The sequence below is a fragment of the Mandrillus leucophaeus genome, unplaced genomic scaffold (genome assembly GCF_000951045.1).
Source record: "Mandrillus leucophaeus isolate KB7577 unplaced genomic scaffold, Mleu.le_1.0 Scaffold208, whole genome shotgun sequence".
Lineage (NCBI taxonomy): Eukaryota > Metazoa > Chordata > Mammalia > Primates > Cercopithecidae > Mandrillus > Mandrillus leucophaeus.
The window spans coordinates 3,188,932-3,209,752 of record NW_012102121.1 but is presented as its reverse complement, the minus strand read 5'-3'; the positions used below and the strand labels follow the sequence as shown (position 1 = coordinate 3,209,752).

Genomic DNA, 20,821 nt, shown 5'->3' with positions numbered 1-20,821 from the left:
CCCCTGTGCTCCACTGCTTTATCCCTCTCCCCACTCTCTCCAAACCCCTGGTAACCACAGATCTTTTTGTTTTTACTGCCTTTATCGTTTTCCTTTTTGCAAAATGTCATATATTTGAAATCACACAGTATGTAACCTTTTCAGATTGGCTTCTTTCACCTAACAATATGAATTTAAAGTTCCTCTGTGGTGTGTGTGTGTGGCTTGATAGCACACTTCTTTTTATTGCTGAATAATATTCCATTGTATGGACATACTAATGTAAACAGTTGAGCTGAGGCCAGGCATGGTGGCTCATGTCTGTAATCCCAGAACTTTGGGAGGCCGAGGAGGGCGGATCACTTGAGGCCAGGAGTTTGAGACCAGCCTGGCCAACATGGTAAAACCCCTTCTCTACTAAAAAAACAAAGATTAGCTGGGTATGGTGGCCATGCCTGTAATCCTAGCTACTTAGGAGGCTGAGGCACAATCATTACCTGAACCTGGGAGGCGGAGGCTGCAGTGAGCTGAGATCGTGCCACTGCACTCCAGCCGGGCGATGGAGCCAGACTCTGTGAAGAAAAAAAAAGAAAAAAAAAAGAAAAAAGACAAGCTGAGGGGAAGAAATCATATAAGGGGATATTCAGATATTAAGAAAGAGAGAATACAGGATTGACTGAGGTTCCTGAAGAAGCAGGAAGGGATGGAATCTAGAATATATAGATTAGTACTGAAGGAAAAAGTTATACCTTTTTTGAGACTGAAGGAAAGGAGGTAAAGGCGGGTTAAAATATATGTACAGAGGAGGATATTTAGCTGATAGTTTGGATTTTTCTCAGTAAAATAGAAGGGAATATCATTTGGTACATACTGGGGAGCCAGGGGAGCGTGGTAGAAGGCCTGAGAATGGTGATTGTCTAGAAAAGCTGATACGGAGAATAAAATATGAAGCCAATTACAAAATGGTGAAAAATTTGCCAAGTAGCACTGGGACAGAGGACAGTGGAGTCTCTGAATTTGTAATGGTTTTATGATCTCCAAAATAGTGCTCAACACTCTCAGATTAGAAACAGAGCAGGGTCGATGGCTTGGTTAATTCAAGGTTGAGATTTGTTTAGTGATTAAAGAGAAGAAAAGGAGAACTAGTAAGGTACTGAGGATGCTTATGATCTCACGGTACAGACAGGCAAGCTAGGAAAGGAAGTAAAGTTGTAAGGAATTGATAGACTGGAGAAAAAGGAAAGCCAAGGGTTTATAAATCTCCATGAGATAAAAAAGCAGGAATACTTAAAAAAAATCTCAATTACTGAGCCATGTACTGATAATATGGAGGAATAAGGTTTGTGATCTAAGATTGTGAAAAGAAAGTTTATAATTCCACAGTAGTACAACTCTGGACAATGACATAGTAATATGGAAATGGGTGATACAGAGAGATCATCTGAAGGATTCTTTCAGATACCTGAAAGAGTCCACAGTGATAGGTCGTCCAATAAAGATGACAATACCCTCCAAAACACTAGCAGTGATTGGGAGGGGAGGGAGAAGTTTCAGAGCCCTCAGTGAATGGGGTGTAGAAGCCAGAAGCTTCCTAGATAGCAACAACAAGAAGAGTTAAAGATGATTATCGCCAGAGTCATAAGCATCACAGGAAGAAAGACCGTGTAGGAGAGAAAACCTAATGGTTAAACATGGCACAGGATAATGAGGGCAACACCTTTGGGCTTATCGTATCAGAGTTTATGGTATGCAGAGTATGAGAGAGATGGAAGAAAAAGAAATGTTCTCAGGGAAAATCATGTTTCAATTAATGAAGGGATTGAGGCTACAGGTAAGTTTGTTTATAAGAGAACAAAGAGTCCAGTGATTTAGTGAAAAATGTGTTATGGTCAATCAGTCGTGGACAGAAGAGGGAGAGGAAAGAAACTCCAGGAGGCATTTACTCCCTAGAAGCTATAACTTTGCCTATATTGCCAAGTTCATTAGCCGAGCCCTGGAAGATGATTTAAGGCAAATCACTGAATTTCCTTCCCCTTCCCAATCTCTTTGGATGGATAGGGGTAAGAACTGGAGTCAGATGTTTGGTATATAAGTCAAGTGGCCAAGAGTTTGGAATTGGGTCTGGCAAGACAGGGATAAGGTGAGAAATACCCTGAAGGCAACAGAGGAAACCCTATGAAGGGATACTTAAAAACAAACCCATAAACAAAAGCTGGGTCCAATACTAGAGAAAACAGTAAAAATTAACCAGCTAGAGATAAGAAAAATTAATAGGAAGATATTTTTATAATTTTATAAAGACTGTTGAATATGTCACAAATCCTTAAGTTATAAAGGAAAATGACTGATAGATTTGATTACATGACTTAAAAACTTCTACACAAAATATTATTTAACAAATTAAAAACCAAAAGACAAAATGGGAAAAATAACTGTAACATATGCACCAGACAAAGGAAGAGCTGGTATTTTTACTGTATAAAGAGCATTTTCAAATAAGAAAAAAAGGCCGAAGAATATGAATAGACAGTTCACAAACTAAGTGTAAATGGGCAATAAAGAGATGATAAGGGGAAGAAAAATAAGCACATAAAAATGATTCAATCTAATTAGTAATCAAAAAAGGTAAATTAAATAATTAGATACTATTTTTCATCAATTAAATTTCAACAGATTAAAAATTGTTAATACCAGTTCTGACAAGCATATGGGGGAAAGAAATTGTCATATATTTTTGGTGGGATTATAAAGTTATGCAAATCTACCTGGAGGGCAATATGGCACTATCTAATGTATTAAAACATGGCTACATTTTGACCAACAAATTTTACTTCTAGGACTTTATTCTAAAGAAATAATTATCAGAAAGGTAGACAAAATGTATGTGCCATAATGATTACCAAAATGTCATTTGTAATCACAAAAGAAAATGGAATAAAAATAAGAAATTAAATAAATTAAGGTACACTGATAGAATTGAATAGTAGACACCCATTCAAAATGATGATGTAAACCTAGACCTACTGACATGGAAAGATGATGACAATAATAGTGTCAAGTGAACAAAAGGAAACTGGAAATAATATGCATACTATGATTTTGTCTCCTCCATCTTCTAGATCTAGATGTACATATGTGTGTGTGTATATACATATGAAAAGCATAAGATATACTCCCTAACTTTACATTGGCTATCTAAATGGGATGGAATACTTTTAACTTTCTTCACACATTTCTGTATTGTTTAATTTTTTTTTACAATGAGCATGGATTATTTTTTAAAGAGAAAAAGCCAATAAAGCTATTTTTGTTTAAAAAGAACAAACGAAGATCTTCAGAATTAAACATAGGTCATTTACATAATGCTTTCTGATATTTCTGATATTACAGGGCCAATAAAAGCTTTAATATTTCAGTGGCTAAGGGAGTCTCAATTTGTGCTTCTCTGAAGCACAGCCTCACTTAGCTCCCACATGCATTTCCCATGGAGCTGTAATCACTCACCTCAGAGACTGTCACCCTCTGTCCATCCTTGTCATAAGTATCACCTGTTGGTAAGTGAACACAGCAGAGACTTGGCAAGGGTTTTAAAGGAGGGTTTGAATTTCTTTAAATTATGGTTAAAAAAAATATATATATATATCACATAAAACTTGCCATTTTAACTATTTTAAATGTAAAATGCAATGACATTAATTATATTCACAATGTTGTGCAACAATCACCACTATATGTTTTCAACATTTTTTCAGCACCCCAAACAGAAACTTCCCATTTCTTCCCACCACCAGCCCCTAGTAACCTCTAATCTATTTTCTGTCTCTATGAATTTGCCTATTCTAGATAGTTCACATAAGTAGAATCATGAAATTTTTGTCTTTTTGTGTTTAGCTTACATCATTTAGCGTAATGCTTTCAAGGTTCATCCATGTTGTAGCATGTATCAAATTTCATTACTTTTTAATGGATGATTAACATTCCATTGTATGTATATGCTGTACCACATTTTCTTTATCCATTCATATGTGGATGGACATGTGGGTTATTTCTACCTCTGGACTTACGTGAATAATGTCACAATGAATGTTGGTATACATGTATCCGAGTTCTTGTTTTCAAGTTTTGGGGGTATATACCTAGGAATCAAATTGCTGGGTCATATGGTGATTTAAAGGAGGGGCCTTAAAAGCTTATTTATTCTGATCCCTTCGTCCTAGACTTGCAGTCAAGCTGCCCCCAGTCTCCTCAGGCCACCTAGCTCCCAGTGCCCAGTAAGCTCCTTTCCCTAACCCAATGGTAAGAAGAGTTTTGCTTGGGCCTCAACTCTTCCCTCCTAAGTGAGAATAAGATGAAGCTAGAAGTGAAACGCTTCACACCTCAGAAAGCTCTCCAATCATAAGAGTTACCCAGAAGAGATGTGGACTTAGTTTTAGAGTGTTTGGGATTCTTGACCAGTGGATGACAGACAGAACCGGGGTAGAAGACATGTCTGATGCCAAGCATGGAAACACTCATGGTCCTTTTCAACTTTACCCAGTATATGGTCAGGTCTTAAAATGAGCCAGAGAATTAAAAGGCTCACCCAAATCAACTCATCCAAAAATAAGCCTTCAGAGTTTATATAAATGAAAATTTGTTTGACATGGTTACCAAACAAAAAATAAGAAATATAGGAAATAATAGGAAATATTAGAGTGCTCTAGTTTGTTTTTTTTTTTTTTTTTTTTTAGACAGGAGTTTCATTCTTGTCATCCAGGTTGGAATGTAGTGGCGTGATCTTGGCTCACTGCAAACTTCACCTCCCGGGTTCAAGTAATTCTCCCACCTCAGCCTCCCAAATGGCTGGGATTACAGGTGTGGGCCATCATGCCTGCTAATATTTTTGTATTTTTAGTTGAGATGGGGTTTCACCATGTTGGCCAGGCTCGTCTCGAACTCCTGATCTCAGGTGATCCGCCTGCCTCAGCCTCCCAAAGTATTGAAATTACAGGCATGAGCTAACGCTCCCGGCCTAGCTTTTTTTAAATTCAAAAATTTCAATTATTTATTGATATGAAATTTACTTAACATATAATTATCCATTTTAATGTGTACAATTTAGAGGCATTTAGTGCATTTATAATGTGCAACTACCACCTCTCTCTAGTTTAAAAACTTTTTTATCACCCCAGAAAGATTATCCCATGTGTTCTAGTTTTTCAGATGTGATTACCTTCTTCTGTTAGCTAGGACACTGGGTATGAGTGTTCACACACATGAAGACTTTATCACAAAAACAAGCTTATGCTTAAGGCATAAGATAAATAAGGGACTGGGCCTGGGAGACACTGGTCAAACTCTGACTACCCTTTGATGGTTTCTCTTAATAATATTTATTGTTCTAAAGGGGAATCAGGAAATTAGCAGCTTCAGTAATACATTGACTGCTCCATTTATGTATTTTTAATTTTATTATTAATTGACAAATAATTGTATATATTTATGGATACAATGTGATGTTTTCATATATGTATACACCATGGAATGATTATATCAAGCTAACTAACATATTCATCATCTCGCAAACTTACTTTTTTATAGTGAGAACACTTAAAACTCTTTTAGCAATTCTGAAATATGCAATGCATTATTATTAACTAGGATCAACATGCTGTGCAATGGATCTTGAAGACTCACTCCTCCCGCCTAACTGAAACTTTGTACCCTTTGACCAACATCCATCTGATTTAAAATGGGAGTGAAACTGAGTATATAGACATTAGGAACTCCTTGAGGACAGAGACTAAGTCTTGTACATCTTGGTATTCTCCATGCCCAACACAATAGATTGTACCTATAAGATGCTAAATAAATGCTTTTTGGTTAGAACTGTTTGGGCTGGGTGGTCTTTGCTTAGAGAATAGAGACAGTTGTGAGAATAGGAGGTAAATGTGAATTCCAGAGGCTTATAGATTTAGAGCTAGATTCGTCTTGAAAACAATTTGCAAAGTAAAAATTCCCCAGGACTTGGGGAAAGCAGGAAGACATGCATACCATAGAGCTTCCCATTAATAGAACATTTGTTGAAAATCATAATGTTCTGAGTCAGAGTCCCTGTTTTGTCAGAGAACACGTATTTGACTTGGCCGAGCTCCTCATTAAGGGTGGTAGTACGAGCCTGTGCTGGTGTGTTCGTTGGTGAATAAAACATCTTCCGATCCCAGTTGATATATAAACTGTTGCCCAATCTTATTATTTCAACACTAAGGAGAAAGAAAAAGAATGGTTCTGTGTCAGAACAGGACAAGCAAATATAACATCCTGGTTTCTTTCTTAGCAGTCCTGTGGTAGATCAGGGCTAGCATCTGAAAATCAGGGTGTCTTCTTGGGATTCTACCCTTCTGAAGTACCCTTCCCACCAGCCAACCCATGGTAATGCTGACTTTGGCCATTATCACTCAAGGCTTTACCACCTGTACCCAGATACATTTGATTAACTTTTTTGAGTCATACCTGTCTTTTATTCTTTTTTTTTTTTTTCTAAAATGTATCCAGGAAAAGTTACAGTTTTGGAATGTCTGCAGTAATGCAAGGTGTGATAGAGTAACAGTTAAGTTATAAAAGGCTGTGTTGGCCCAACTGGAGGATTATTGCTCCTGTCACATGGGGAAGACAGAGGAACTCAACACACTGGAGTTTATTTCAGAAGAAGGAAAGAAGTTATGGAAATTAGGAATAGTTTATGGACTGAACCTCTGATAAATTTCCAGGCAGAGCCAGCCTGCCTGTGGTGTGCTTCCTTCCACAACAACCTCTTCTCATCTTATATGAGTTTTCCCTATTGCCTTTGTCATACTCCTCTTCTGCTCCAAATAGCATCCATTATAGATTCTTTATGGCTAATAAGCATGTTCATTTTAAAAGAGTGAAGACTTTTAAGGGGTCTCCTCCTTATCATCATTCATACTTAATGTGTTTTAATCTGCTTTATTATAAGGGTGATTATTAGTAATCCCTGTCTGAGACAGCTGCACTGAGAGATGGGGATTTTTTCCTTTGAGGTAAAGAAGGAAGTGCTCAGGTCCTCATCATCGACTGATAACTGATAATCTCTATGCCTGGAGTTGGGACTCCTCCCATCCTTTACCATATCCAGCAACCACAGCAATCTCTCTAAACCTTAGCACATAGTAGATACTCAATAAATATTACTAAATAAGGTAATCTAGTTACGTAGGGTACTTTTTTTTAATTGCCAAAAAGCCCCGGTACAGGGTTTAGAAAGCCTGGAAAGGAGGAAACTAAAACGTATTTGGGTGTATGTATGTGCAAGGAAATGCAGAACCTAGAAAAGGATGATCAGAGTAGGGTAAATACTTTTCTCCACTATTTCAAATTTTCATTCAAGGTGCTTATGAAAAAGAGTAAGAAAAACCCTTCTTCTTCTCTTCTACAACTTTTAGGAATTGAACTTAGGTCAAAATTACACCTATCTACCATCTGTCACACTGTTTCTGTGGGAAAATGCATTCTGAATTCTGATTAATTGACTTACAAGTGAATGTTTGGACCTATCTCATTGGTAAACTATGGGCTGCCTGGCCTATCTTCCTGGGGAACCTACCCATGTGTTAGCATCACCAAATTTGTCTGTATGTTTTCTAGTTATTTCATGTGTTTGTATGTCTTATTTAGTCCCTTACTTTTTAAGTTATTTGAGGGCAGGGATAATTTTCTTTTTGTATAAACCACACAGTGTCTTCCTAGCACAGTATTCTGGACATGGAAGGCATTTATGCAATCTCTAGATATATCTCAGAGCATTTTGTACACCAGGTACTGTGGAGAGTAAGGGGTTAAAGAGCACAAGTTCACACTCTGGTTGGGGAATTAAGTAGACAGTATGAAGTCAGCTCCTCCCCCACACCCCAAAGTGATCAAAGAAGCCTACCTGACATAGAGGGAAATGGGCACCATGGTGTTGAGAATAATGAAGTAGGACCAGAATATGAGGATGGCAGAGACAGCTGATGAAGAGACATATTTTTCCCATGGCAGAAAAATCTGGAAGTGGTAGCCTTTCTTGTTCTGCCAAATGCCATGCCCAACTGCTAGGACAAAACATATGATGCCTAAACCCAGGAAAATCTATAAATGAAAAAAAAAGAATTAAATGAACATTTCATCCAAGATATGTACTGCTTCAGTTCTACAGTCTAGAGCCTTATCTCTCAACAAAGCGACCCTCTCCTAGGAGGGCGGGGAGGCCCTATAGTTCACAGGCTCTAGGCAGCAGTACATAGGACAGAAAAGAAACTCCAGTAGAAGCTCTCCTTGGACATATTATTTAATATTTACAATAATCCTCTTTTAATAATAGATGAGGAACTTAAGAGTGAGAAAGAATTTTGTCTAAAGTCACTCAGCTACTGAGTAGAAGAAACAGGTTTTGAACCAGTTCCAGAACCCAAGCACTTAATCATTCCATTATTGAAGCTGCTTTAATAGAAGTCTAAAATGTGTGGGGCTTAGCAGTTAGGGGGTGGGCGATAAGGAAACTGATATAAAAGGCTGAAAATATGGTAGTCATGTTAACATTAAAGAATTTGGTAAAACTGAAAGGTAGACCATATGCCTACTGAACCTGCAGCTCTAAGAGAAGTGGTTAGAAAGAATCAAAATATTGTGTACTGGCTGCCTTTGAAAGGTATTGAAAGAAAGAGTTGGCTGTGTGCAGTGACTCATGCATGCCGTCCCAGGATTTTGGAAAGACCAGACAGGAGGATTGCTTGGGGCCAGGAATTTGTCACCAGCCTGGGCAATATACTGAGACCCCATCTTTACTAAAAAAAAATTTTTAAAGTTAAACGAGGGAAAGATTTAGCCAATTTGTAGGCAGAAATGAGAAGATACAGAAACATGCGGCATCAAAGAACTATGACTTCTAGACATTAAACAGGAAGAGATAAGATTGAAACCTTAAGCAAAAAAGGCCCAATAATTATTTTCAACTGAATAAAGTGACTCAGCCTTTAGGCAAAGTTCAGGTTAAAGGTGATACCTTCTTACCCATGACTATTATTCCACATAGCCTCAACTTTCTTGCCATTAAGTTGAAAGAGAAGGGCATGGAGGGGCAAGGAAGCGAAGAAATAGGACAAACTCAAAAACTATGTCTAGGAAAGAATTTTCGGGGGCGGGGGGTTACTGACACATGAAACTAATTGGAAGCAAACAGATGAGAAGTCTTATGGGTTTTGGAGGAATCGTATTACTAGGTAACTATAAGCCTGGTCTAAAAAAGCCTGTGACTGTTTGGAAATCCTTAAAACCACACTGGGCAGGAAGCAGGTTACAAAAACTGCAGTCCCTAAGAAGAGTATACTCCCAAACATCCACTTCAGGGTTGGTCAGCAAGGATAAAGAATGAGGGAAAACTTCTCAGAAGTGGAGCCAGAAATCACTGAGAGCAATGAATAAAGGAGATCCTCTCACATCTCCAGACCAAGAGGAACCTCATTTAGATCTGATGGAGAGAACTGTGCATCAGTGAGAGATCTTGGACTCTGAGTTGGATGCAGTGACTGGGTAGGATTTGGGGGAGATGATGAGGGTGTTCCATATGTGGGAGGAAAAATGAAATGGATATGATGATCAGAAGGGTAGATTGTGGCAGTGATAATCATATGTATTCATTAAATTCTATTTTTTTTCCTTCTGAGCACATATCTAGAGCACATTTCCCAAGCTCTCTTGCAGTTATATGTAACTCTGTTCTAGCCAGCGCAATGTTGATGGAAGTGATTATGCTACTTACATGCTTGGCCCTAAAATGCCATCACGTGTGGCCAGGTGCAGTGGCTCACGCCTGTAATCCCAACACTTTGGGAGGCCAAGGTGGGTGGATCACGAGGTCAAGAGATTGAGACCATCCTGGTCAACATGGTGAAACCCCATCTCTACTAAAAATACAAAAATTAGTGGGGTGTGGTGGCGTGCACCTGTAGTCCCAGCTAGTCAGGAGGCTGAGGCAAGAGAATCGCTTGAACCCAGGAGGCAGAAGTTGCAGTGATCCAAGATCATGCCACTGCACTCCACCCTGGGCAACAGAGCGAGACTCCATCTCAAAAAAAAAAAAAAAAAAAAAAAAATCATGTGTGAGTCTTCCTATTCTCTCTTCTTCCCCATTTGCTGGTTGAATGCAGGGAATCCAGTAGAAGATCCTGAAATCCAAGAGGTTGGTGGGGCCATTAGCTAGAATGGCTAGAGTATTCTTGAGTTATTGGTGGAGCAAGTTGCCCCTCCCCAAAACAACCTTCATTGTATTGTCACATATCTGTGAGATTTTAAGGCTGTTTTTTATTTTGGTTATCTTACTTTGACTAATACAACTATACTACTCATGGTTCCAGATTAATCTGATGCCCTCTATTTTTGATTATTTAACATTTAATTGTTAACACACACAAAGACATATGCAGAAATCACAGATATATGTTGATGAATTTTCCCAAAGTAATCACACTAATGGAACAAACACCCAGAACAAATAAATAGAACATTCTCAGCACCCAGAAACAACCCTATGTCCCATTTCAGTCACTATCCCCCTAAAGTTGCACATATTTGAAGTATACAACTATATACTAGACATACACACACACACACGCATACACACACATATCTGTGAAACCATCACCATACTCAAGTTAATGAAATATTCATTATTCCTAGGTTTCTCGTGCCCTTTGTAATTCCTCCTTCCCACTTCTCCCTTCCCCTGGTCCTCAGGCAACCACTAATCTGCTTTCTGACACTTTAGGATATTTGAAATTTTTAGATTTTATACAAATGGAATCATATAGTATATATTCTTTTTTCTGGCTTCTACTACTTAGCATAATGACTTTGGGATTCATCCATGTTTTTGCGTCTATCAATCGTTCATTTCTTTTTAATACTGAGTAGTGTTCTATTGTATTGATATTGCACAATTTGTGTACTAATTTTTCTTTTATTGAACATTTGGTTTTTTCCAGTTTTTGGCTATTACAAACAAGGCTGTATGAAACATCTGTGTACAAGTCTTTTCATGGACATAACCTTTCATTTCCTTTGTACATATCTAGGAGTAGAATCACTGGATCCTATAGCAAATTTATCTTTAACTTTTTAAGAAACTGCCAAATGTTTTCCAAAGTTATTATGCCATTTTACATTCCTACCAGCCCGATATGTCCACATGCCTCTAGAGACAACATGATGTTATTGAACCACCTCGAAGTCTACCCAACAGTCTTTACATCTACCCAACAGTCTTCACATCTGTGACCTTGGTCACAAAGTATGGCTGGCTCAAAGCAACCCATCCCCATTGCTAGATAATGGAAGGGCTCATCTTTGTGCCACTGATGGGCAGGTCTTTGAAGACAAGACTAGAAAAGTAGGAGGAACAGGTCTAACTGGGACCATTCCTAGAAACTGAGATTTTAAATTATTTTTTATTATGGAAAATTTAAAACACCAATTAAAGTATATAAATAGGACAACAAACCCCCATGCACCCATGTACCCATCACCCAGCTTCAACAATTGTCAATTCATAGCCAGTCTAATTTCATCCAAACCTCCTCTTCCCCTGCCTTCCCAGAACAAATCTGTCACATTATGCAATTTCATCTGTAAATAATTTAATATATAGCTCTAAAGGATAAAGATCTTATTTTAAAACATAATCAAAACCAGTATTACTTAAAAATTAACACTAAACACTTAATATTCAATATCAAAAACTGGTATTTGAGAGTTGAGTGAGGGGCCGGGGAACAATAAAACAAAGGAGAATTGGGACAAAACACATAAAATCTGCTTTTATTCCTAGCCAAATCCAGATTCATGCTGAGTAGCTCAGCTTTTTGTGATGAGGGTTTCTCTGGGGCCATGCAATCTTTCCTTCTCAATCTTATTCCCACTTCTTTATCTTTCTCTTCAATTAATCATGTGAAAACAAAGCTATTCTCATGGTTCAGATAAAGCCTCAGTGAGTTACTGATCTGAGTTTGAGTTCTACTGCTCACACTAAGTCACCAGAAAGGAAGACCACTTCTCATCAGCCCAAGCCCCAGAAAGCAGGGCTTCCCCCACAGCCTGAATCCTGAAGGTGTAGGGCACAGTGTTTTCTTTCTTCATTGCTAGAGCTTTTCCTGCCATCATGAGGCCTTCAAAGCCCTTGCAGATGTTCTACATTTCTTTTTATTGTGGTAGGGATTTTTAGTACTTAGTCTTTAAAGATTCACTTTACTTCCTTTCTATAAGGAGAAAGAAACAAGGAATCATTAGTTTGTTTGGTTATTGCTACAGACCCTAGAGATAATACCAGACCTAGTCAGACCAAAGAAGTGCAGACAGCCTCCCATTTAGCAAAAAGTGGCTTCAATAAAGAGTGAAATAAATAATTTTGTCACTCTTGACAAAACTGACCTAGAACCAAGGTCACTGGTCTCATAAAGGTGCTCCCTGGCCTCATAGGCAGCCTGTCAAAAGAAAGCATTCCTTGGGGCCTTTGACCCTTCACATCTGTGCTTTACATTGTGCCTTACCCCAGAAGGAGATCCTGGATCTCTGGCACCATTTCAATTTCATGCACTTTGCTCATTTGTCTCACAAATACACTCCTAGTTAATAGATCTTGATTTAGAAGGCATTGTCACTGGGAGTTCTGGTCACTGGGGAGAGAGAACAGATCTAACCCCCAGCTCAGCTGTGGGCTCATCAGGAAGCAGCTTTGCTAAACGTGCTTCCTGTGTCTGTCAGATTTTCTTCTAAGAGGCATTTCCAAAAAATGGGGGAAAATGAAGTGTTTAAATCAGGAAGGATTTCTGGTTCAGCTTACTTCAAGAAATGGAAGTGTTTTACATATCACTACATCGGCAATGTCCTGGCACAAATACCACAGAAACAAAACTGCTGAGCTGACAAGAACCTAGCTAATTCAAGGACATTTCTTCATTTAATAATTCAATAGAGATTTACTAAGAACTACTTTGTGCAAGGCACTTCCAAAAATATGAAGATGAATATGGTGTAATTTCTACTGTAGAGGCTCATAATCTGGTGGCTAAGACGTTCATTCATTTTTTTCACTCACTCAACAAATAATAATGAAGCTCCTGTTATATGTCAAGGATAGTTCCAGGGACTTAGGGACACAGTAGTGAAAAAAGACAACATCCTTATGGAGAGAGGTAGACAACAAACAAGAAATGAAAAAAATATCATTTAGTGATAAATGCTGTGAGGAAAATAAAACAGGTTAATAGAATAGAGGGTCTTGGTGGGGGTGTTAGAGCCCTTTTATCTGAAAAGGTAGCACTAAATGATGAAAAAGAAGCAAGCCATGCAAAGACTTGGGGGCAGACATTGCCAGCAAGGGTAAAGGTCCTAGGGTAGGAACAAGTTTGCTCTCTTACTTGACTTGTAGTTTTTCTGGGTACAGATTTCTAGGTCAAAATATGTTTCACTAAGCACTTTGACGGTATGACCCTACTGGTTTCTAGGACCCAATGGTGCTTTTGAGAAATCTGATACCAATCTAAGTCTAATTTTTGTTAATATCTTATTTTTATCTCTATGAGAATTTTAAAGGGATTTCTCTTTATAACTAAATCTTTCTAGTTTGACCCTCTGTTTAAAAACAAATTATTTCTCTCATATTTTCTATCTCTGTGTCTTTTTGTTTTATGGTCCAGGAGAGATTTTAATCCTTTAATGGGTTTAAAAAAAAAATAGCAATCCCATTTTTGCTCCCCCAAATTCTATTTTGTTGTTGTTCTTAGATGTTTTTCTTCTTTCCCCCTTTTAAAGCAACCTATTCTTACTTTATATATGTAATTGCTTCTTTTCTCTGAGAATAGTCATAAAAATGTTTGAAAGTTCTTTTCTTTTCTCTTCCCTGAAATATAATTGTTTATTCTAGGTTCAGGTATTTTTTTTTTAAGATGGGATATTGCTATGTTGCCAAGGGTAGAGTGCAGTGGCTATTCTCAGGTGCAGTAATGGTGCACTATAGCCTTGAACTCATGGCTCAAGTGATCTTCTTGCCTCAGCCTCCTAAGTAGCTGGGAACCACACCCAGCTTCCAGAGTCAGTTATTCTATTTGTTCATCCTCATCCACCTTTTTATGCTACTTGTTTCCCTCTAGTCCGCTTAAAAATATAAGTAAAATAATAGTTTGATTATTATAGGTTGCTGGAGTAGATTTCATTTCTTTTGGTTAATTTTGTTTTCCTAACAGGCCACTCCTCTGAATGGGAAACCATGAGTTCTGTGTAGGTAGAAAGAATATGTTGTTTAACAAATTTCACCCTAGGGTGTACAAGAAACTTGCAGGCAAACTCAAGCCCCCCAAATTTTAAATTAAGTGGGTTTTACTCTAAGGGCTGACACTCACATTTACAAGCCTTAGTTCTCTGCAGGTAGGTTGTTAAATTTATTTCAAAAGCAGTTCTTTTGTTTGGGACTGGTTATTAATGCTTTGTCAGACGGACAGTTTGCAGATATTTTCTCCCATTCTGCAGGTTGCCTCTTCACTTTGCTAATTGTTTCTTTTGCTGTGCAGAAGATTTTAAACTTAATGTGATACCATTTTGTCAATTTTTGCTTTGGTTGCCTGTATGCTGGGATTATAAGAAGCTCAAATAACTCTATAGGAAAAAACCTGATAGTCCAATTTAACAATGGACAAAAGATCTGAATAGATATTTCTCAAAAGAAGACATACAGATGGCAAACAGGCATATGACAAGGTGCTCAACATCACTGATCATCAGAGAAATGCAAATCAAAACTATAATGAAGCCAGGCATGGTGGCTGATTTCTTATTGCTCAACATCCTTTTCTTTCTAGTTGAAGGACTCTCTTCAGCATCTTTTTGTAGGACAAGTATGATGTTAATGAAACTGCTCAACTTTTGTTTGTCTGGAAAAGTCTTTCTTTTTCCTTCATGTTTGAAAGATATTTTCACTAGATATACTAGTTTAGGTAAAGTTTTTCCCCTTCAGCATTTTAAATATGTCATGCCACTCTTTCCTGTTACATATGAGTTCTAAATTTCTTTTCAAATAATTAATATGTCAGTATGTTCAGTTCTTTCCCTTCTACTTTTAAACTTAACTTCCTCGTAAAGCAACCTTTTTCGATTACCTACTCCACCCTGACTCATTCCAATTACCTACTCTACCCTGACTCATTCTGATCACCTGCTCCACCCTAACTCATTCCAATTACCTGCTACCTGCTCTGTCCTGACTCCCGCCAAAGCACTCACCTGATCATTCTTTTTAAATTAGCCATTCGGAATTAGTTTAGCCTATGTGGTCTAACCCTAGCCAATAGGGGAATGACACAGCAGCAGGGACCACGTGCGCCAGGGATAAGAACCCTTTTCCCTCCCTTGTCCAAGTGTGAGCTCACCATTGTTCCATCTGTAAGGGTGCACCCTTCCATATAGAAGTAACTTGCCTTGCTGAGAATTAAAAAGGAAATTTTATATTCGAGTGCTATTTCTTTTGTGGCACCGAAACTTTATATATAACAATTTGGGGGACTCATCCGGGATTACATTCCCCTCCGGGATGGTCTCTGGTTCTCTCTCGTGAGGAGGTGCACCCTGCCCTATTGTGGCGGCCTCAGGGGTGAGAAATCTAGACCCACGCAGTGTGAGGAATAACCTGAGCTCTCAGCAACACGGGGGGTGCGGGGGGTACTGGCCAGCAACCTAGCTTAAAGGATCCTCACATACTGCAGCAATGACTTTGTGCACAGACCAAGGAAGGAGATGTCACGGGAGCCAGTAAAGTACTTCCTTGGTGGTCAAATTCTGGAGGGCTAAATGTGTATGTGCGTGAATGATCACCAACAACCCTGCTTGCGGTGTTGTTCATGTGGATGGTAACTGTCAGGCCTCTGAGCCAAGCTAAGCCATCATATCCCCAGTTACTTGCACGTATACATCCACATGGCCTGAAGCAACTGAAGATCCACAGAAGTGAAAATAGCTTAACTGATGACATTCCACCATTGTGATTTGTTTCTGCCGCACCCTAACTGATCAATGTTCTTTATAATCTCCCCCACCCTTAAGAAGTTTCTTTGTAATTCTCTCCACCCTTGAGAATGTACTTTGTGAGATCCATCGCCTATCCCAAAACCTGTAAGAACTAATGATAATCCCACCACCCTTTGCTGACTCCTTTTTTGGACTCAGCCCGCCTGCACACAGGTGAAATAAACAGCCATGTTGCTCACACAAAGCCTGTTGGTGGACTCTTCACACGGACACATGAAACAGTGACAAGTCCTACTGCTGGAAGGAGTGAGTGGGTCCTCTCTGTGGTTCCGTAGCTACCTCATATGGCTTAGGGCGGATCCTGCTGTAGGATTTACACTGGCATGCCAACACTAAGAAGGTCCTGATTCTACCTTGGGGGAGTGGCGAGAGAAAAGCACGAGTAGGAAGTGTGCAAAGGACCTTCAGAGGGGGAAAAGGGGAGAAACAGGTCAACCTTCCAAGACAGGCAAGACACCCCCTGGTTTGAGGGGTTGAGCCTTCCCGGGCAAGCAAGGCAAGATGCCCCCTGGTTTGAGGGGTTGAGCCTTCCAGGACAGGCAAGACACCCCCTGGTTTGAGGGGTTGAGCCTTCCCGGGCAGGCAAGGCGAGATGCCCCCTGGTTTGAGGGGTTGAGCCTTCCAGGACAGGCAAGGTGAGACATCCCTGGTGTTGAGGGGTTGAGCCTTCTGCTAATTTCAAGGGTTGAATCTGACACAACACCCCCATCCCGCCCCCAGCCCCCGCCGCTGCCGCCCTTTCCTTTCTTCTTGGGGAAAGAGAGAGCAGCTCCACTCCTGCAGGTCCCTACCCTAGGGGAAGAGAGAGAGATAGACAGAGAGGTGAGAGGGAAAGAGAGGCAGAGAGAGAGAGAGAGAGGGAAAGAGGCAGAGGGAGAGAGAGAGAGAGGGAAAGAGGTGGGCGGGGGGAAGAGAGGCAGAGAGAGACAGAGAGGGGAAAGAGGCAGACAGAGGGGAAAGAGAGGCAGGGCCGGGGGAAGAGGCAGAGAGACAAAGGAGGGAGTCAAAGAGAGAGAAAGAAAGAGAAAAATAGAAGTAGTAAAGAAAAAACAGTGTACCTATTGTCAGGCCTCTGAGCCCAAGCCAAGCCGTCGCATCCCCTGTGACTTGCACGTATACATATACGCCTAGATGGCCCGAAGTAACTGAAGAATCACAAAAGAAGTGAAAATGCCCTGCCCCGCCTTAACTGATGACATTCCACCACAAAAGAAGTGAAAATGCCCTGCCCTTGCCTTAACCGATGACATTCCACCACAAAAGAAGTGAAAATGGCTGGTCCTTGCCTTAAGCGATGACATTATCTTGTGCCTGGCTCAGAAAGCTCCCCCACTGAGCACCTTGTGACCCCCCCACTCCTGCCCGCCAGAGAACAAGCCCCCTTTGACTGGAATTTTCCTTTACCTACCCAAATCCTATAAACGGCCCCACACTTATCTCCCTTCGCTGACTCTCTTTTCGGACTCAGCCCGCCTGCACCCAGGTGAAATAAACAGCCATGTTGCTCACACAAAGCCTGTTTGGTGGTCTCTTCACACAGACGGGCATGACACCTATTCCCTTAAAAGCCAGGGTAAATTTAAAACCTGTAGTTGATAATTGAAGGTCTTCTCCTTGACCCTATAACACTCCAATACCACCTCGTTGTCAGCGTAAACAAGGGTGTAGCCCAAAAGCACTGAGGCCACTGACAACCTGTAGCCTTTCTATCAAAAATCTGTAACCCAGTAACCAGTGGGTGGCCCAAATGCATTTAGTCTGTAGCGGCAACTCCTTTGCTAACAGAAGAAACCAGAAAAAGAACTTTTAGAGGAAACCTCATTGTGAGCACACCTCACCAGTTCAGAACTATCCTGTCAAAAAGCAAAAAGGTAGCTTACTAACTCAAAAATCTTAAAGTATAGGGTTATTCTGTTAGAAAAAGATGATTTATCATTAACCACTGAAAATTCCCTTAACCCAGTAGGTTTCCTAACCGGGGATTTAAATCTTAATTACCATACAAAGGTCTGATCAGACCTAGGAGGAACTCCCTTCAGGACGGTACTATAAATGGTTCCCCCCAGTGATTGGGTGGGGGGGAAACAAACCACAGTGGGTATTCAGTAATTGACAGGGAAACTCTTGTAGAAGCAGAGTTAGGAAAATTGCCTGATAACTGGTCTGCTCAAACCTGCAAGTTGTTTGCACTCAGCCAAGCCTTATAGTACTCCCAGAACCAGGAAGGAACCATCTATACCAATTCTAAGTTAATTTAGACTAAACAAGGTCTTATTAACAGCAAAGGAGAATTGAAATCCCAAACTTACACGGTTTTCAACAAAAGTAAAGTTTGCTAAAAGTTAACAGTGTAACATGTATTATCCTAACTTCTAATCTTGTGGCCTTAGGCAGTCTAGTCCACAGACATGAAGGAAGTTCGCTTTAGAAAAGAATGGTTATCATCTTTAGGAAAATTAAAGAAAAAAGAAAAAAAGGAGGGGGGAGAGTTTATGTAAAAAGAATGTTATATGGTAAATTCTTGTCCTAAAATAAATTAACTAATTGTTTTTTTAAAAAAAGGATATTTACAACAAGTCAGAAAGTTGAGGCATGTCAAAGAATTATCTGTGAAAGTCATGGGGAAAAAAAAGGTTATAAAAGGAAATTTATGCAAGAGATGTTGTATAATTTAAAAGTAATTAGACCTCCTAAATATAAAACTATTGAAGAAACAGTATATGTGCAAAGTGTGTAAGGAAAGTAAAATATACTTTTGGTAACAAGATTATAAGGAGGCATAAGAATGTGAATTTTTACTACATTAAAAGGTTAAAAATACATTTTTTTGTTTTAAAGGTCTAAGCAAGTTTTAAAATGTTAATTGTAAAGGAAATTCTGTATGTAAACATATTAGCTAAAGTTAAAGAGGTATACAGTTTTTCTGTGAACTGAACATTAAAATAAAAGCACAACAAGTTTTTCTTAAAGCACTAACCTGCGCTTTAACAAAAACTATAAAAAAGGTTAAAAACAGTCTATAAAAACCTTACCTTATGGTCAGACATTAAAAATTGGATAAATATGTCTACAAGGTTGTATTAAAATTAAGTTTAACATTAACAACCCACTAATATAAAGGTGAAATTTAGCTTATCTGGTATAAAAATCATACAGGAAGCATTATTAAATACAAAACGGTGTTTGGCTTTCTTTGGTCTAAAAACTAATAAAAATAGGTGCTAAAGGAAATTTCTCAGTAAGAAGGGCACCAAAGACTATAAAGTCCACTGCTGATGTCCCCACATTTAAAACAAAAGGTCAATTTCTTAGAAATTATATACTTGGTTTATCTTCCACTTTTCCTTTCCCTCAAAACTAAAAGACTTTTAGCACAGGTGCCATCCCTAGAATTTCCAGTAAACCAGCACCAGCCTGAAGATCACATTCTCATCAAAAGGTGGAAAGAAGGAAAACTCGAGCCAGCCTAGGAAGGACCCTACCTTGTGCTGCTAACTACTGAGACTATTGTTCGTACAGCGAAAAAGGGATGGACTCATCACACACGAGTCAAAGCGCCATCCCCCCCAGAGTCGTGGACCACAATCCCAGGGGAAAACCCTACCAAACTAAAGCTAAGAAAAATTTAACTCTTATCTATTCTATTCCTTTTATTCTTTCCTCGCTCTATTGCTGACCATCTAGTTATTAACATAACCAAGTCAATTTTGCCTCAAACTATTGCATTTAAAGATTGCCTTGTTATACCCTGTGGGGACTTGCCAAGTCAAAGACAGAAAAGTACCTCTGTCTCTCCTGACTCTCCTCAGAATGGGCATTAGTAAATTGGGACCATTTAATCTGGGGAGATTTCAATAAAGACCCCAGTGTCAATCAGGAGTCTTGCCCCCCAATGTATAACTTTTATGCGTAGTTGATTTAACGTTCTGTGGACCACTAAAGAGCAAGGATAGACTGCCCCAACCAGTTTTTGCAATTTCCTAAAACCATACATTCATTTTACTAAAGGGACAGCCCCCCTGTCAGCTAAACCAGTGCAACCCTCTACAGGCTATTATTTCAAGCCCCCAAAGTTCTCCCCTTTTCTAAGCTGGTTCCCTTCTTTAAGCCGGTTTTATGGTATGGGTGCTGAGGTTTCAGGGAGAGACCCTATTGGATTCTTTAAAATGCATTTCTTTGATCCCCTGCTGCCTGCACCTGCCTCTAAGCCTTTTTCCAAAACCTCTCACATTGGAACCATTGATCCTCCTCCATCTAATGACAAGGCCAAGAGAGTGATGGTAGAAGTTAGACTTAAAACAAACTTTGGCAATTGAGACAGGATACCAAGATGTAAATGCCTGGTTGAAATGGATCAAATATTCTGTAGGCACATTAAACAAAAGCAATTGTTATGCTTGTATGCACAGCAGGCCAGAGGCCCAGATTGTCCCCTTTGCACTTGGTCCTCCAGTCAACCAGGCGTGGGCTGCATAGTAGCTTTTTTCCAAGATTCTACAGCCTGGGGTAACAAGTCATGCCAAGCTCTCACTCTGCTATATCCCGAAATCCGGAACCTTGCAGGTCAGCCCCCGAAGGCCATCCAGCTTCCATTTCCTAACACTAAGTTCACTTCCTGTCTCTCACGATAGGAAGGAAACTTAGCGTTCCTTGGAGACCTGAAGGGATGCAATGAGCTTAAGAATTTTCAAGAGCTTATCCAGCTGGGTGACAGAGCGAGACTCCGTCTCAAAAA

At 39.5% G+C, this 20,821-nt stretch overlaps 1 protein-coding gene across 1 annotated transcript in view; it reads right to left on the bottom strand.

The window, feature by feature from the left end:
• LOC105539700 (phospholipid-transporting ATPase FetA-like) overlaps positions 1–20,821 on the bottom strand; it is a 113,340-nt gene that overhangs the window by 31,187 nt on the left and 61,332 nt on the right. Inside the window, exons 12-14 of the mRNA XM_011980109.1 lie at positions 7,910–8,106; positions 6,013–6,221; positions 3,484–3,527 (exon numbers count right to left, since the gene is read on the bottom strand). Of these exons, the coding sequence (XP_011835499.1) occupies positions 3,484–3,527; positions 6,013–6,221; positions 7,910–8,106 (450 nt within the window). The remainder of the gene's footprint in view (positions 1–3,483; positions 3,528–6,012; positions 6,222–7,909; positions 8,107–20,821) is intronic.